Source organism: Phoxinus phoxinus (genome assembly GCF_949152265.1).
Source record: "Phoxinus phoxinus genome assembly, chromosome: 7".
Lineage (NCBI taxonomy): Eukaryota > Metazoa > Chordata > Actinopteri > Cypriniformes > Leuciscidae > Phoxinus > Phoxinus phoxinus.
The window spans coordinates 17,177,332-17,194,800 of NC_136882.1; the positions used below are offsets into that span (position 1 = coordinate 17,177,332).

A 17,469-nucleotide genomic window follows, 5' to 3' on the forward strand; every position below is an offset into this window, starting at 1 on the left:
ATATAAGGGGTGACTGTTTCGGACACAGCTCTAGACAATTCCAGGCAAGGGTGTTGGGGCAGGCCGGAGCTTAATTTTGCAGGACAATGGCCCTGGTGGAGCAGGATTGGACACCCCTGTTATTGGGTATGAATGATTGGGTCAAACAAATGCACTAATCATAATGTGATGAAATTTTCCCTTTAATTTTAAAACAGCATTCACAATATCCCTTAATTGTGCATATGAATGCTTGCTTGGAATGAACACCATGCAGGTGTGATTAAATGTTCTGACAGAAGCTAATGGAATGAGTTTATTGTCAGATGATTGATCACATCATAAACAGCTTTACTCACATGAATGGGGTGTTTGGTGAATGAAAATACTGCATTCTGCTCACAGGGTTGTTAATGGCACTGGCACATATCATTTAAACACTACCAAGTTGGATGGGCTTTCAGTGACTGGGCATGACTTCACATATTGAATGTCTGCCTTTCCATATAGAACAAACCCATAGTGAATATTTACAGCTTGATGTTCCATTTGGATATTTACAAGTACTCCAACATGTTAAAATATTAAATATTTTACCACTCAGTGAGGTAGTTAAATTTTTAAGGCTAATGTGAAATTTCCACAACAGTAACCCACAATCAAAATCCACAATCCCAAATTACAGTCTGCATTAAATACCTCAAATACATATTCTGTGCTGCAAGATTCCATGTATTTTAAACTCTGTGTTTGTACATGAAAGCAGGATTCAGAATTCAAGACCAACATGAATTACAAATAGACCCAACAGAACATCCCAAAATGGCACCAAAAAGGTATTTTCTCTCACATACATTATAACCTGTCCCCAAAAAGACACAGCAGCTTTCCAAGTAAAGAATATGTAAAAAAACTTCAATTTTTAAAAATGTTAGCCCACAAAAAACAAAAACACACTTTGAATCCAAAGAGTAGCCACCCACAAAGTGACTAAGTAGGATCAGATCAATGACTCTACACTGTCCCTTATCTGTTTTTCTTGTCTTGCCTGAGTCCATTTGTTTCAAGGCCGTCCAGGTGGAGATGCCGAGTGCTGTATTTACGGATCAGAGCTCCAGGCAACAGGGCGACACAAGCAATAAGGAGCAGTTTCAACAACACACTCCAGGAGAACAAGTCATCCAGAGAGGAGATATGAGACAGCATTGATCCCGTCTGGACGCAGATGAAGTTGTATGGCATCAGGCCTGAAAGACAAACAAACATGTTTCAAATAAATGCTACAAATATTAAGGAACATTTTCCTTAATTTGACAGTGTTTACCAATAAAGACAGCCATGAAGAAAAGAGTGACAGGAATATTAAGTATTGGGGAAGTCATGTTTAAGAACCAGTTTGGACTCATGGGAAAGAATCTCAGGAACAGTAGAAAAAAGAACAAGCTACTTCGGTTTTCCTCGACCTGGAAAAAAAGTAAAAATTAGGAAAGTTAAAAATTAAATCCAGTGATGATTAGCATACTTTGTGCTTTCAGACTTCTTAGAAGACAAGATAACTAGATGTACCTTCTTCTGCAGCATGGCCACCTTGTCAGGGAACAGTCTCACAATGTGCTCCTTGCCAAATGCCTGGGACAGGAGGAAGCAGAGAGTGGCACCTACTGTGGTGAGGACGCAGGCGAGAAAAAGACCATACCACGTCCCAAACAAGGCTCCAGCCAAGATGTTCTGGGGGGATAAGTAATCAAGTCAAGATCAAAGTATATGAAGGTGCATGTTGTACATAACCCTCCAGCTGTGTTCATAATATGGGAACACCGTTTGTGTGGGGGGTCGAAATTACCCCATGCAATTAGCTAAAAATAGCCAGTACGAAAACACTAACTGCAGCTTGTCAGAGACAACAAACAAAAACCATTTCCTTTTTTTTATGACTACTTGCAGTGACTATTTGTATGAGGGGAACATTATTACAACTAAGCATAAATAGCATCTAACATTATTTGTGCTTTGTGTAAATGAAATTAAATGTATTGCTATTTGTACTTGGTGTAAATAAATAGCCTTTGCCTTTTTGTTATGTCTGGTTCTCAGAGCCTTTTCAGGGTAAAATGGGTTTTTCAAACTTCCTGTTAGTGCTGCAACAGACTAGTATTTGAGATCCAAAAAAACATACAATTGTGACTGAAAACTCAAGTTGATGAAGAAACTGAATTCTTGGATGATTCAGAAGATGAGTCTTCCATTTAACTTCTTAAATTCTTATAATTCTCAGTCTTAAGTTCTCATGTATTTCATATTTAAGTCCTTGGCAAGCTACATTAAACATTTTCTGTTTTTTGCCTGACTTGGTGTTGATTTTTGACAAATCACATGGAAACCAGTGAGGGTCATTTTGATCGTTGTCACCACAATTTGTACAGCCTTTCCAAAAACATATCCGTGTAGAAACTTTGCATGCACAGTCATAACCCTAAATAAGAAACATTTCCAGAAGAAATTAACAGTTTAACCAGAATGCGGGTTAAATTCATCCGCAACACAATAGGAAGGATAATGTGTACATTCAAGTATAGGCTAATGTGTCTGTGTAAAAGTTGTGCTCTTACTAAAAAAGAGGAACCGGGTATGGCAAAAGCCTGCTTGTAGAGGTAGGCACTGCAAAAGAGTAACAACACATATCCTGTGTACTCTGTTTTATAAAACTGCAACAGATCTGCCATCTCTTTCAGCTCATCCAGGTCTGATGGGAACTTCAACCTGGACCAAAATAAAGTCACATGACATTAGTAAACTTGCAGAAACAGTATCTGGACATTATCTATCTGGTTCAAATACATTATGGTAATAACTCAAGTATCGCCCTTTTGCAATGTTTACAGCCCATTGGTTACCAGCCTTAAAGGGTGAGTTAACCCAAAAATGAAATTTCTGTCATTACTCACCCTCATGTCGTTCCAAACTCATAAGACCTTCGTTTTTCTTTCGAGCACACATTTTTTGGTGTTCCACAAAGGTTTCTGAACCAGCCATAAGCAGCAAAATCATTGCAACTTTCAAGGCACAGCAATGTCGTTACTGCCTATGGCTGGTTCAGAAACCTCTCGGATTTCATAAAAAACATCTTAATTTGTGTTTCGAAGATGAACGAAGGGGTGAGTAATTAATGAGGGTAAATAATGAGGGTGAGAAATTAATGACAGAAATAATTTTTTTGGGTGAAATTACCCTTTAGCCCTAAACCACTTCATCAGAGATGAGGAAAATAAATCATATGTGGTTCCCTTTTGATATGGTTCACTCGCATTGCATTAGTTGATAACGCTATGGGGGAACTCAGTTTCTCCAAAATACTGAAGCCTGATTGAATCACGTTTGTGCACCTGCACAAACAAATGGCATTTCAGCCTGGCAAAACGGGCGGGGCCATTCGCCTATATAAGCAGGCTCGGTATGCTTTTTTCCTCAGAATCTTTCTCCTTCAGTGCGAAGATCATTTTCTCGCTGACTCTGAAGAAGACTGCGAAGAAAAGAAGCGGATTAACCAGCGCCGATGAGCTCTACAGCTCCCCTGTGGCCTTCCATTGAATCTTGAGAGCAAATTTCATGCCTGAAAGAACCAATTTCAGCGGCATTTAGTTCAAAATGTCGCCCCACGATTGCCCTATACACATTGGGACGAGCACAGTGAGTGCTTCTCTTGTCTGGGCCGTGCTCAAGCTGAAGCCGAGCTCACCGAGACGAGCTGCTCTCACTGCGAGAGCATGAGTCTCTCCTCACTGTGCTCGCAGATTGCTTTCTTACAAGAAAGCAGCCCCATCCTTTGTGCTCTCCTGTTTCCTTCCTCCCAGGAGCCTCGAGCCGGTGGGTTTGAGTGAGCTCACACACGCTCAGGTTCCGCATGCCGACTCTCTCCACAGCGAGATGACTCCCCAGTGCTCTTCTCCCATAAAGACCAGTGCCCTCGTCTGGTGCGAGCGGCTTTGTCTTATTTGGGGATTCCGAGGTGGAGTCTGATTGGAGTCCGTTGATGCCATATCATTGACAGCTTCTGATGCGGAGAAGTGATCGATGGAAGACTCTGCCCCCTGCTGAGGAGCAGAGTGATATCTCAGAGGTAGGTCTTTCAGGGTTGCACATCAACTGACCACCTCATTACTGTGCATGGTTCCTCAGGGTTCAGTTCTTGGACCCCTCCTCTTCTCCATATACACTACAACACTGGGACCCATCATACAGTGGTACCCATCCTACCATTGCTATGCTGATGACACACAGCTTTACCTTTCATTCAACCAGATGATCCAACAGTAGCTGCACAAATCTCAAGCTGTCTGGCAGATATCTCAGCATAGATGAAGGAACATCACCTGCAGCTCAACCTAGCAAAGACTGAGCTTCTCATCTTCCCTGCCAATCAGACTCTACAGCACGATTTCATCATCCAGCTAGGTTCATCATCAATTACCCCTTCAAGGTCGACCAGAAATCTTGTAATAATCTTTGAGGACCTTCAAAGACCACATTGCAAAGACAGCTCAGTCATGCATGTTTGCACTGCACAACATCAGGAAGATCAGGCCGATCATGCCTTTCCTAACTGAGCATGCAACACTACTTCTCATCCAGGCCCTGGTCATTTCCAGGCATTACTACAATGCTCTTCTGGCTGGACTTACATCATGTGCAATCAAACCTCTACAAATGATTCAGAATGCTGCAGCACTTCTTGTCTTCAACGAACCCAAAGGGCCCACGTCACACCTCTCTTCTTCTCTTTGCACTGGCTACCACTTGCTGCTCGCATCAAATTCAAAGCATTGACGTTTGCTTACAGATTTATCACAGGCTCAGAACCCTCCTACTTCCACTCACTCTTATGAGTCTACATCCCTACCAGAACGGCCTATGGTCGGTAAATGAGCGGCGGCTGGTGGTACCATCACAGAGAGGCACAAAATCACTCTCCAGAACATTTTCGAGCATCATCTCTGCCCACCCACAGCTCTGATTTAGTGTGACCACGTCCACACTAGCGGCCAGAGCCTACTCTGCGGCTGACCAAGCTGAATCTGTTCTACATACAATGGTGGACCTGGTCCTCCAAGCCTTTAAGGCCAAACTCCGCTTTACTGCAGCCCAGAAATCATCGCAAGCCATCCGCCATGTCCTGCTGAAGCAGTCCAGTTTGGTTGTGCCAGGTTGCCAAAAATCTTTGTCAACCCGGCAGCCTACCAAACCAGCCCGACACCTGCTCAGCCTCAACCAGAGGTCAGACAGCGCTACCCCCTTCCTAAATACCAGGGTCCCTGCCGAATATAGCACTAGGTACTGAGCCAAAGATGAAGCAGGTCTGATGCGTTTGCCATAAAAAGGGGAAGGCAAGGTCCAGACCACCTCCCAATATAATTTGTTCCCGCCTCCCAGCCTTTTTCAGTTCCGGACAATTTAGGACCCTCATTTTTGAGTGCTTATAGGCTGGGCTCGCAGGACGGTTTTCTTCGTTCTGTGCTAGTAGCACGGCGCTATTGGATTGTGTTCCCATCACGTTAGCAACTAACGCAATGTGAGTGAATCATATCAAAAGGGAACGTCTCGGTTACTAGTGTAACTTTGGTTCCCTGAGATAACGGGAAGAATAAGCATTGCGTAGCTGGCCGGGCTACCGTGCCTGCACACAAGTTGTTACTTGCCGCTCTTCAGTCAAAAGATTCTGAGAAAAATGGTATTCTTAGCCGGCCTATATAGGCAAATGGCCATGCCCATTTTAGCAGGCTGAAATACCATTTGTTCATGCAGGTGTGCAAACGTGAAACATCAGGGCTGCGTTCAACCCTGACAAAAAGTTGCAAACCGTTTTTCTTTTAATTAAAACGGTGGTGCGTTGAACACACTGTTCTGATGATGCAAGAGTTGCAACTATGGCAGCTAAGAAGGCCATTATTTGTGTTCTTTTTGAAGAATGTTCTGAGCCTGATGAAATCGGTACGTGTTTAATACTACAAAAACGTTTGATGTTACAGTCACTGCCCTTGCCGTCCAGAATAAAAGAGAACATCCCAATCGAGAGAAGTGATTTGTGGAAACACATTTGCCTCGGATTTCAGGATGAAAAGACAAACATTTCAGGTGAAGGATAATCCACTTCTTACCTCTGAGACTATGTTATTACGATCTTATTATTTTTATTGTGAGTATGAGGCTCCACTCATCATTATTGCTGATCACTGTTGATATGCAAGGCTATATTTTTACTAAAAAACTCTTACGACATACCGAGCTACAGTGGGCACATTTGTAAACGACTTTACTTGTACCCATTGTGCGAGCTGTCTCTTTAATACCGCGTGGTTTATACATGTTGCTGCTGATTGGGCTGACATTTTTGACACACCCATCAAACAAGAGCATCTCAAACCCCGTTGCGCACTGTTTCAAGGAAACATGTCATTCAACCCGGAAACCGTAGCGCACCAGTTTGAGCTTGAACGTACCCCAAGCTTCAATATTTTAGCAACTAAAGAAATGCTCGTTCCTATTATCTCAAAGAACCGAGGTTAGGCTAGTAACTGAGATGTTATTCCTCACTTATAAAATACAAATGAAGATGAAAATAATAGTAGTTTAAAACACCTAAGATATATGATAAAAAAACATTTTGTTTTATAAGTGCTCTAAAAGCAAGATGCTATGCTTGCATAAAAAAAGATAAGATTTTAAGAAAAAAAATTAAGATAAAAATAAAACAAAGAGAGGAAAAAGCAAATAAAAGCTATCCTAGAAATATGTCAAGATAATAGATACATTAATATAGTAAATATGAGTAGAGTATGGTAGTAGTGGATGGTCACGAGTAAACTTCTGCATTATGAACAACATGGCAGCAACAGAACAGATCTAATTTCACTGCAGAAGGACAAATGACAGCTGGAGACAAGGACAAGAGATCATTCATTTTAATAATGCTTACGTTTTCTACACTATGCAAGCTACATCCTCGGAATGTTTTGCATAAGACGGGTAAATCACAATTCCAGCTGCGAGAGCCATAACGTTAGCGAAAGACAGACCGTTTATCATCAAACACGCATTAGAGAGGCACACCTGGAGGCTGCAGTCTCCATTTCATTTAGGTTGTCTTCACCAGATTTTGCCGTGTCTCCTTCATGGTCCTGTTTAGGCAGCTGGGGTCCAGGGGGGAGATAAGAGGAGAGTAAATAAAGGTAAAATGTAGCCGTTACTATTACAGCGATCAATCCAGCAAGCGAGCGCATGACGAAGTTACTGAGCGGCGCGCAGATACCGCATGTCCATTCACTCACTGCGGATAACTTCCGGGAGCGAAAGTACGAATCCTACGTAGGCGAAGGTCATGAATATGAATTAGTCTATTTGACCGCTGATTGGTAACCTTCTTGGCGTGCATGGCCACGTGAACTATTTAATATTCATAAGTCCCTCGCTTTAGTGGAATTCGTTGATTCTCCATAAGTTTACCAAGCAGACAATCAACATTGCCAGAGTGATAAAACAAATCCATGAAAAATTTAATATTTTATGTTCTAAAATATTTTATACAAAAAAATATACCGTACTATTTAAAGTATAAAAATAATATTTAAAATGTGTGTGTGTGTGTGTGTGTATGACGTTTGCTATTCGGTCCATGACCATAGTAGAATTTGTAAATGCACTTCCGGTAATGGAAACCGACTCCTGCGGTCATAGATATTGTATATGCCTGCGGTGACCAGATGTGATAATAACGATAGCTTTTTTGGCAAAGCAATAATACTACAGTATCGCTTTAAAAATTAATACGGAAGGAAGACGCATTAGGAGATGTGACGTGTCAAATAATAAATCAGAGTGGGTGTGCATTGAAGCACTGAGTTTGCTGGTCACAAGTTCCAAAGTCCTGCAGTTCTTTCAACTCAACTCAAAACATAACACAACACAGTTCAGCTCAACACAATGGCCAGATATGAACTTGTTAAACGATCAGTTGCCCTGATCACTCTTACCAACCCACCAGTCAATTCCTTAAGGTGAGTAAAAACCTACTAAAAAATAATGCATATTTTCCAATCCATTTGTATTTTTTTCTTATTAAAGCAAGACCAAACTAGCAATTTGTAGAATCTTGCATATATTTTCCTATTGTTACGTACTACATTGTTATAATGAACTTTTGCGTAGTTAAAAAACTTTTATAAATAAGATTGTTACTCATGATTTTCCACATAGATAAAGACAAAGTGTCCTTGAAAGTGTTTTCAAGTGCATTAATACAAACCCATTTAAGTCACAATAAGAACAATAGTGACTTAAACATGTCCATCTGCTCTTTTTCCTCAGTTCTGCTGTGCGTCATGGCATTGCAAAGACCATGGATCGAGCCCTGAGCGACCCAAAGGTCACGGCCGTGGTGATCTGTGGAGAGAATGGAAGATTCTGTGGAGGTTAGAATATCACACGAACATCCACCAAAAATAAAAAAATGACATTTTCAGGTTAAACATGCTGGCACATGTAGGCTATGTTGCACAAGTCTTTCACTGATTTGCTTGTTCTGGCTGAGTTATGTAAGAAGACCATCTGATGATAATGCATTTTTCTCCAGGTGCAGACATCCGTGAGTTTGCTGGGCCTTTGAGAGGACCTCCTCTGCTACCCTTGTTGGATTCCATAGAGGCCGGAGATAAGCCTGTGGTTGCTGCCATAGAGGGGGTGGCTCTAGGTGGGGGCCTTGAATTAGCTCTTGTGTGTCACTACCGTATTGCACACTCTAAGGTAAACCTTTTTATACTGTTGTGTATTCTTATGAACATGCATGCTTACATGCTTCAATATTGTACAATACGGTCTAGTGCTGCTATGTTGTAAGTTAATGGGTTGAACTTTGATATCAATATTTAAAGTTTATTAAGAGAAGGAAAGGTTGTTGGTTTGTGGTTTATGCACTATGTAATAATGTACTATAATGTATTATGCGTTCCAGGCACGTCTTGGACTTCCAGAGGTGACTTTGGGCCTCCTGCCAGCTGCTGGGGGAACTCAGCGTCTTCCCAGGCTCATTGGCATTCCTGCTGCCCTAGAACTAATCACTACGGGTAAATCATACACTTAGCCTATTGGCACACCCACAATTCACCCCAACAGATTTCAGACTCTTTGCTAATTTCAGCCACATTCCCCTACTCTGTAAATACCAGCTCCGCAAATAAACATAACAGTCAAAGTCAAGTGACTGAAATATGTCCTACAGAGATTGTTTCTGAATTTCCTGATTTTTGGCTAAAATTACGTTAGCTGAGCCCCTAGCTTTTTTTTTTTTTGCTACTCAATAACTACTGATATTTTCAAAGAGATTTCATAAATAATTCATTAATTCTTCACTGTAAGAAGTGCTACAATTAATCTGATCATCCAATGTACTTAATGATCAAAATGAAAACAGTAGGGGACTACATTTTGTTTTCAGTAATAAATCAAACTTTTCCCACCAGGTGTCAGCATTGCGCACTGTTTCTAATGATTTGCTTTAGGGCTTATATAGCAACGAGTCAAATCCAGTCACCTATATTTGTAGAGCGCTTTATACAATACAGATTTATATAGCGCTTTTTACAATACAGATTGTTTCAAAGCAGCTTTACAGGGATAAACAGGAAAATAATGATTCAATGATGCAAACAGTGTTCAGTTCTGCTGTAAAGCAGCTCTAAAACGGCTAACAGCAACAGTTAATCCAAAAATGAACATTGTGTCATTATTTACACACCCTCATGTCATTCCAAATGTATGTATTATAATTGTTATTAATATTATTATTCTGGTGGAACGCTAAAAGAGTAAATTAATGAATTCTTCAGTGCTTTTTTCTGTACATTTCATAATGACCACATATATCTTCTTTTTTTAAGAGCTGTATGAACATTCTTTAAAAAGTCTTATTTGTTTTCCACTGGTAAAATAACAGCATATGGGATTGAAACGCTGTGAGGGTGAGTCATTTATTTTAATTTCTGGGTGAACTAATCCTTTAAAAATGCGCAGTGAGATTTCTGTTGTTTTATGGTTATGATGGGATTTTCCTCGCCCATGGTCATAATGTATAAAGCAAAAAGAATAATCACGTAAAGCACCCCCACAGCGCTAATTTTTTTTTCCTTTACCAACAGCAGAATTATTGTTTCATATTGCAGGCCGCCATGTCTCTTCCCAGGAGGCTCTGAAGCTGGGCATCGTTGACCAGGTCACGGAGCACAATGCCTGTGAGGTGGCTGTGGAGTTTGCTCTGAGAGCTGTAGGTATGTCAGCATGAGCTTGAGCTTGCAAAGCAGAAATGCGGATATTAAAAGACTGAACAGAAAAGGGAAGCTGAGTCTTTGGCAGGCTTTCAGAGTCAGGGGACGTTCCAGATAAATCCTTTGTCACAGCAAATGGAATTAATGTTTCATATCCTTGTCAACGGGTTTCAGAGTCGTTCTGTGCTTTTGATCTATTTTTCAAGAAGTGAAAAGGAACAGACATTATTAGAATATTAATTGTGACCCTTCTAAACATTGGAGAACAATTTAAACAAATGACGTATTTTTTTTTGTAATAAAAAACAGCTCTCATTATTACAGATCTTTTATTCACTTTTGATGATAAGATTGTCTTTAAATCCCCTCGAACTGGTTTAAAAACATGCAAAATCTTAATGATTATATTCGTACTGACTTTCAGTACAGCCGTCTTAACTTATATACGGGGCAAGTGAAGTCAAAAATCTTTGTTTATACTGTCGCTTGGAGCGTGTTGAGTTTCGCTCTCTCTGAAAAATAATTAGAGGTTCTCTGCAGCTTCTTAAAAATGTATGCCAATTCTTCACCTTCTGCTTGACCCCCATTTCCTCCAGTAATGAAAAATCATATGAGAGCAATTAAATCATTGAAACGATTGCCAGGCTCTCTGAAGTATCTCTGTCAAATTATTCGGCTTTTCTAGGTCTACAGTAAGTGCAGCTGTTTATTATGCTCTACAGAGAGTGAGGGCGCCAGATCTCTTGTAATGTGAATGTTGAGAGTGACACTCTTACGGAGAGATCAGGGTTCATCTAGAGTCAGGATAAGCTGTGGAGTGAGATTAAAGATTGGCCACTGTAATCACACGCTGAGCGAAGATCAACCCGGCAAAATCCTTGCAACAGTCAACTAAATGGAATTGAGGAGTGGGAGCAAACATGGCACAGGTACGGTGGACAATGTGCCTTATTTACTGACTAATGGTAAATTGCAAATGGTCCAAATCTGTCAGAATGTAAACGGGTTGATTCCATCTCAAATTGTGGCCACACAGAATTTGTTTAAAGAGAATGGCTGAGAATTAGCCTGGATGATAAATCTCATGTGTGTGATAGATCTTAATATCTCTTGTGAGACAGTCGAGTCCCAGAGGTAAAAAATCACATTAATTTTCTCCATTGATAGAGCTCAGCAGAGACCTCCCACTCCAATAAAGCATTTCACCGCATATGTATTATTCAACAGTTACAGAGACTTTTGCATTGTTTCAAAAGATTTCAATTTCAAGTAAACGCAGTTCTTATCACAGTTTCCACATAACCGTTCAGCATTATTAATAATAATAAGTGTTTCTTGAACAGCAAATCAACATATTAGAATGATTTCTGCAGGATCATTTAAATTACATTTGAAAATATATTAAAACAGAAACAAGTTGTTTTAAATGTATGATAATATTTCACAATTTTACTGTTTTTACTGTTATTGATTAAAAAATGCAGCCTTACTGACTTTTTAATGGCTGCATATATGAATATTTTGGGAGTACATTCTTACTTCATAATTACTATACTGTAAGTCAATCATTTTATATTGTATCATTGATTTCGCTTCAGTAACATATTTCACAGTGCTTCATGGGATGAGTTGTTTATTTACTCATCATCAGTAATGTCTTTTTTTGTTGTTGCCTAAACTCAAATGGTGTGATTAATTTTGTAGCTGGTTCGTTTAGTTCTTAGATTACAACTTTTTACCTGAAGAATTTGTTTCAAATCCTTTTTTACAATGAATGGGAAAAATGTTTCAAAATGTTTGCTCTGTTTTATTAATTTACTTAATTAACTGAAAACCATGTAAAAAGTCATCAAAAGTGCCACACTCATACTCCCTCAACACTTTTTGTAGAATCTTTCTCTTGGCACTCATAGCTACAGAGATTTATCTTGTTTTCCAGTCGCTGAAACATCTGCCACATGCACCTATCAGGATCTGACCCAGCCCTACTTACAATAAATCACAGCATTAGTGATTCAAGTCCTTCCCACAGCACCACAGATTAACCACAGCAACATCTGTATTGTGCACTATAGCACACTAGACATCAAACTGGACACTCATGCTTCTGTGTGTTACTTGAAAGGAACAACACTGTTTTTAAATGCTAAGTCCTGTCAAAATACTTTCTATTGATTGCTCAAAACAGGACAGAGCAGAAAACAGACAAAACTGTTGGTTTCTGGTCCTGCTGGCCCTTTAAGGCTCATCAGAGTGACCCAGATTCCAGAGAGAAAGATGAATCTAATGCAGTTGAAAGCTATATTGAATCAGGTACCGCCCTGCGTAATCCTTTTAGTGAGGCAGGAAGTCAAAACACTAAAAATGCAGTTTGTGTGTGTGTGTGTGTGTGTGTGTGTGTGTGTGTGTGTGTGTGTCTATCTTTCGGACTGGTTTGAGTTTTAGACCATCGGAGTGAGGACAAAGAGTAAAGTGAAGACATTTTGGCCGGTCCCCACTTTCAGACACCCCTTTAAAGGCCTGTTTGCGGATCAAGACTTGGTTAGGTTCATTTTGATTCCTGGGAAATCCAAAATCCTTGTCCTTGTGGGGACATTATTTGGTCCCCATGAGGAAAACAGCTTATAAATCATAAATTATAGTTTTTGAAAATGTATAAAACTACAAATGCAGAAAGTTTTCTGTGGTGGCTAGGATAGAATATACAGTTTGTACATATAAAAATCATTATGTCTGTGTAAAGTCCACAAAAACATGAAAAGACAACGTGTGTTTGTGCATGTGTATTTTGAATGCTACGATTACACACTTTCAGAAATCCAACATATTTTAGAAACTGATTACAATAAGTTTTTGGGAATTTCTTCTTGACCATTCCATTTCTACTGATTTGGAGTAATTGCCATGTTTGTTATAAAACAACCATACTGTAAGTACTGTACTACATGAGATGCAATACTATCCACTTAGCATTGCCTTTGTTTATCACATTAGGTTATATTTTGATATCATATCCATTATTTCACAGCCAAACCGTTGTCTTCCCGAAGACTGAGCGCGCTGACCGTGCCCTGCCCTCCAGATCTGGATGCACTATTAGAAGCGGTCACTATGCAGATTCAGAAGAAGGCTCGGGGAGTGATGGCACCTTTGGCTTGTGTTCAGGCAGTGCGGGCAGCTGCTACAATGCCTTACAGCCAGGGTATAAAGAGGGAGAGTGAACTGATGGCCACTCTCTTCAACTCTGGCCAGGCCCGTGCTCTTCAGTACAGCTTCTTTGCTGAGAGGACTGCTGGGAAATGGACTCTACCTAGTGGAGCGCAATGGAACGACACCAAACCCAGAGAGATCCGGAGTGCAGCCGTTATAGGTACCAAAAGAGAATGTCTTTATGTGCATGAACAAGACCTGGGGATGTTAGCAGGGTTATTTGATCAACTAAAACTATTAAACATTTTTGTGAATTGAAAAAAAAAAAATATATATATATAGTATATAAGCATTACATTTAGGCATTTGGCTGATACTTTTATTTAAAGCGGTTTGCATTGCATTCAAGATGCACATTTACAGTTTTTGCTTTCCATAGGAATCAAACTTATGACCTTGGCATTGCTAGAGTCGTGTTCTACTGTTTGAAACTAAACAAAAATTAGAAATGATCCCTTGGCAACTAAATGAAATAAGTTGAAGCACTCAAAATTACTAAATGGAAATAAATAAATAAATTACTAAATCTAAATCTAAATAAAAAAAAGTGTAAAAATGACAAAAGCATATAAAACATTTACTAAACACATTCACTAAAAATTATACTAAAATAACTATGAAATCATAATAAAAACATAAAAGCTAATTAAATAAAAACTATAATGGTATATTCTTTACTCACCCTCATGATGTTCCAAACATATGACTTTCCTTCTTCTGTGCAACACAAAAGAAGATATTTTGAAATAGAGAACAACAACATTGGACCCCAATGACTTTCATTGAATGGACAAATATTTGTCAAAATATCTTCTTTTATGTTCCACAAAAGAAAAAAGTACATATTTGGAATGATGACAGAATTGAAAATGTTCTGTATCGTTTTGATATTCCAAAGAAGAAAAAAATCATGAATGTATTTTTTACATTAATCATTTTTTTATATGTATTTACTACATTAAAAGCAAGCAACTTAAAGCATACATTTGAAATTGTAAAAATACATTTAAATTTTTTTTTTTTCTGTTCAATATTCTTATCTTAAAGGGGTCATGACATGAGAAACCAAATGTGCCTTGATCTTTTGGTATATAAGAGGTCTTTGCATTAAAACGTCCTGCAAGTTTCATAGCTTAAGACGTCCTCCCCATTATAAACAAATCATTTATTTAATCAAGCTCTAAATACAGCTCGTTCTGGATCCATGGTACGAAGTGACGTACCAGCGTTTGCATATAGACCGCCTCCAGCACAAGACAACTACGCTTTAAGCGCAAGACAACTACGCTCATTTCGTATCGTTGTCGCGCCCGCGCGCTGTGCGCCTCACAAGTGTTCAGTCGACGGAGAGCGAGTGGGTCTGTGTACAGGGAAATTACGATGCCGCAGATGTGCTGTTCCTGGCTGTGGACAAACAACATCTTTGAATACGCTGCGAAAGATCCAGTCGTCAGGGAAAAATGGATGCACTTTATTTTTTGCGGACGTCTCAGTCACGGCAGTGTTAGTTTAAGCGTTTGTTCTACACATTTGAAGGATGACTGTTTTGAGAACAAATCCCAAAATGATGCTGGCTTTGCCAGAAAACTGTTGCTCAAAGATAAGTCCGTGCCGACTATTCTGGGCTCAACAACGACGACGCAAACTGTAAGTAATGTATTTAAAACTTTAAACTACTTTTTAAATACGCCGAATCCGCAAATGTTCTGGCTGGGGGCGTTAATAATTGATGCATAGGCACTGACGTTAGCCAATCATAACAGTGGGCGTTAACACTGAACTCTTAAACGGGAAACACCCCCAAAACAGACTGTTTGAATCAGAGGATGAGAAACAGGGTGGGAAAAGGTCATAAATCACTACATTTTAAAAGTTTTTTGTAAAAAAAAACTATATTAATACTATAATTGCACCTAAGGGAACATAATAATAAAATAATAAAACCCATGTCATGACCCCTTTAAGACAGCTTTATCCACACTTATAGGTTGTTAGTGTGCCAATGTTGTTTTCAGAAGTGTTGAGACATCTGTTTGCTTTACATTTGAGACAAGCAGAGATGTTCTATTATCATAGAGGATGAATGCTTACAGTGTGCAAACCCTCATGCATAGAAATATGGCACAGTTTTGTGCCATATTTCACAAAATTAGTTTCACTATCTATCAATTAACAAGTCTAATTGTGCCTATGTTGTTTTAAATAGCTGATTTTGTTTTACTCTGTATTGACCATTAATTTGTCACCCTTTTAGGTCTGGGAACTATGGGAAGGGGCATTGCTGTGTCTCTGGCACGTGTGGGAATTTCTGTTATTGCTGTAGAGTCAGACAGGAAACTCATGGAGTCTGGCAGGCAGATGGTGATTGGCATGCTGGAGAGAGATGCCAAAAGACGGGGAGTGAGTGCCTCTCTCAATCTCCTCAAATTCACCCTCAGCTTACAGGACCTGAAGGATGTAGACCTTGTTATTGAAGCAGTCTTTGAAGACATGGCACTTAAGAAGCGTGTTTTCCAAGAATTGTCCAAGGTGTGTAGACCAACCACTCTACTCTGCTCCAACACCTCTGGTCTGGATGTGGATGCGCTTGCCGGTGTGACGGATAGACCGCAGCTGGTGAGTGGGATGCACTTCTTCTCGCCGGCACATGTCATGAAGCTCTTAGAAGTTGTCTGTGGGCCTCGCTCCTCAAGTGAAACCATCGCTACTGCGATGAGCCTTGGGAAGAGGATGGGAAAGGTGAGTGTTGCTGTTGGAAACTGCCCTGGTTTTGTCGGAAACCGAATGCTGAAGCCTTACTCTGATCAAGCCACCTTCCTGCTGGAGGAGGGGGCCACACCTGAACAAATCGACAAGGTTCTGGAGGACTTTGGTTTCGCGATGGGTGTCTTTAGGATGTCTGACCTGGCAGGTCTTGATGTTGGTTGGAGAGTCCGGAAGGAATCCGGGTTGACCGGGCCTGATGTCGACCCGAAAAATCCCCCACGTAGGCGCCAAGGGCGTAAGTACTGTCCCATTCCAGACATGGTTTGTGAGCAAGGCAGGTTTGGCCAGAAGACCGGTCGTGGCTGGTACATGTACGACAAACCTGGAGGCACAAATGCAAAGCCTGACCCACTGATCCAGAACCTCCTTGAGACGTACAGGGGCAGGTACGGCATTAAACCGCGCAATATTACAGAACAGGAAATAATCGAGCGGTGCCTTTTCGCCCTGGCCAACGAGGGCTTTCGTATTCTAAAGGATGGCATAGCTGCCCAACCGGAGGATATTGATGTCATCTATCAGTTCGGTTATGGCTTTCCAAGGCACCGAGGTGGGCCCATGTTCTACGCCAGCATGGTGGGCCTGGAAAGAGTCCTGGAGAGGTTGGAGCATTACCACCAAGCCCATCCTGATGTGTCTCATTTAGAGCCCAGTCCTCTTCTGAAAAAACTTGTGGCTTGTGGCAGTCCTCCAATCCAAAAATGGAGAGAGCATATCAAAACAATTCACAGCCATCTCTAAGAGCACCATGAACAACATGCTATATGTTAAGTTTAAAACTCTACATAAAGCCGGTTATTAATAAAGAATCAACTTTCTCAACTCTTATCGGCTTATTATTTCTCCCTGAATAGGTTTTAATGTCCTGTGTGTATTTTTGCTGATTTGGTGCTCAAGAAATGTTTCTTATCAATGCTGAAAATGGTTTAATATTTTTGTGGAACCATGATACATTTTTTTTAGGATTATTTGATGAAAAGAAAATATCTGTAACTTTTGATCAATTCAATGCATCCTTGCTAAAAAAACAAACAAAAACTTTTGATCAGTAGTGTATATATTATAAATGACCTGTTTGGATGTTTTTTATTTGGCCTATTTATGACTGTGCATTAGGGGAAAACTTTTCATTAATTTGGCTCTTGAGGATCTATGTGGAATAGTTGGTCTGTTAGGTGTAGTGTGTATGATGTGATTTGTGCTT

General features: G+C 40.1%; 2 protein-coding genes across 2 annotated transcripts; one reads left to right on the forward strand and one right to left on the reverse strand.

The window, feature by feature from the left end:
• Positions 1-169: 169 nt before the first annotated feature.
• On the reverse strand, positions 170-7,322 carry tmem41aa (transmembrane protein 41aa). Its single transcript, XM_079618237.1, has 5 exons — positions 7,084-7,322; positions 2,589-2,739; positions 1,546-1,707; positions 1,304-1,442; positions 170-1,226 (listed from the first exon to the last, which is right to left on the reverse strand). The coding sequence occupies exons 1-5, from the start codon at positions 7,251-7,253 to the stop codon at positions 1,006-1,008; spliced, it is 843 nt and encodes a 280-aa protein (XP_079474363.1). The 5' UTR covers positions 7,254-7,322; the 3' UTR covers positions 170-1,005.
• Positions 7,323-7,610: 288 nt separating this feature from the next.
• On the forward strand, positions 7,611-17,088 carry ehhadh (enoyl-CoA, hydratase/3-hydroxyacyl CoA dehydrogenase). The gene is made up of 7 exons (XM_079618238.1): positions 7,611-8,027; positions 8,338-8,441; positions 8,603-8,772; positions 8,981-9,092; positions 10,188-10,292; positions 13,318-13,659; positions 15,754-17,088. Exons 1-7 carry the CDS (start codon positions 7,954-7,956, stop codon positions 17,004-17,006), a joined length of 2,160 nt encoding a protein of 719 aa, XP_079474364.1. The 5' UTR covers positions 7,611-7,953; the 3' UTR covers positions 17,007-17,088.
• Positions 17,089-17,469: the final 381 nt, after the last annotated feature.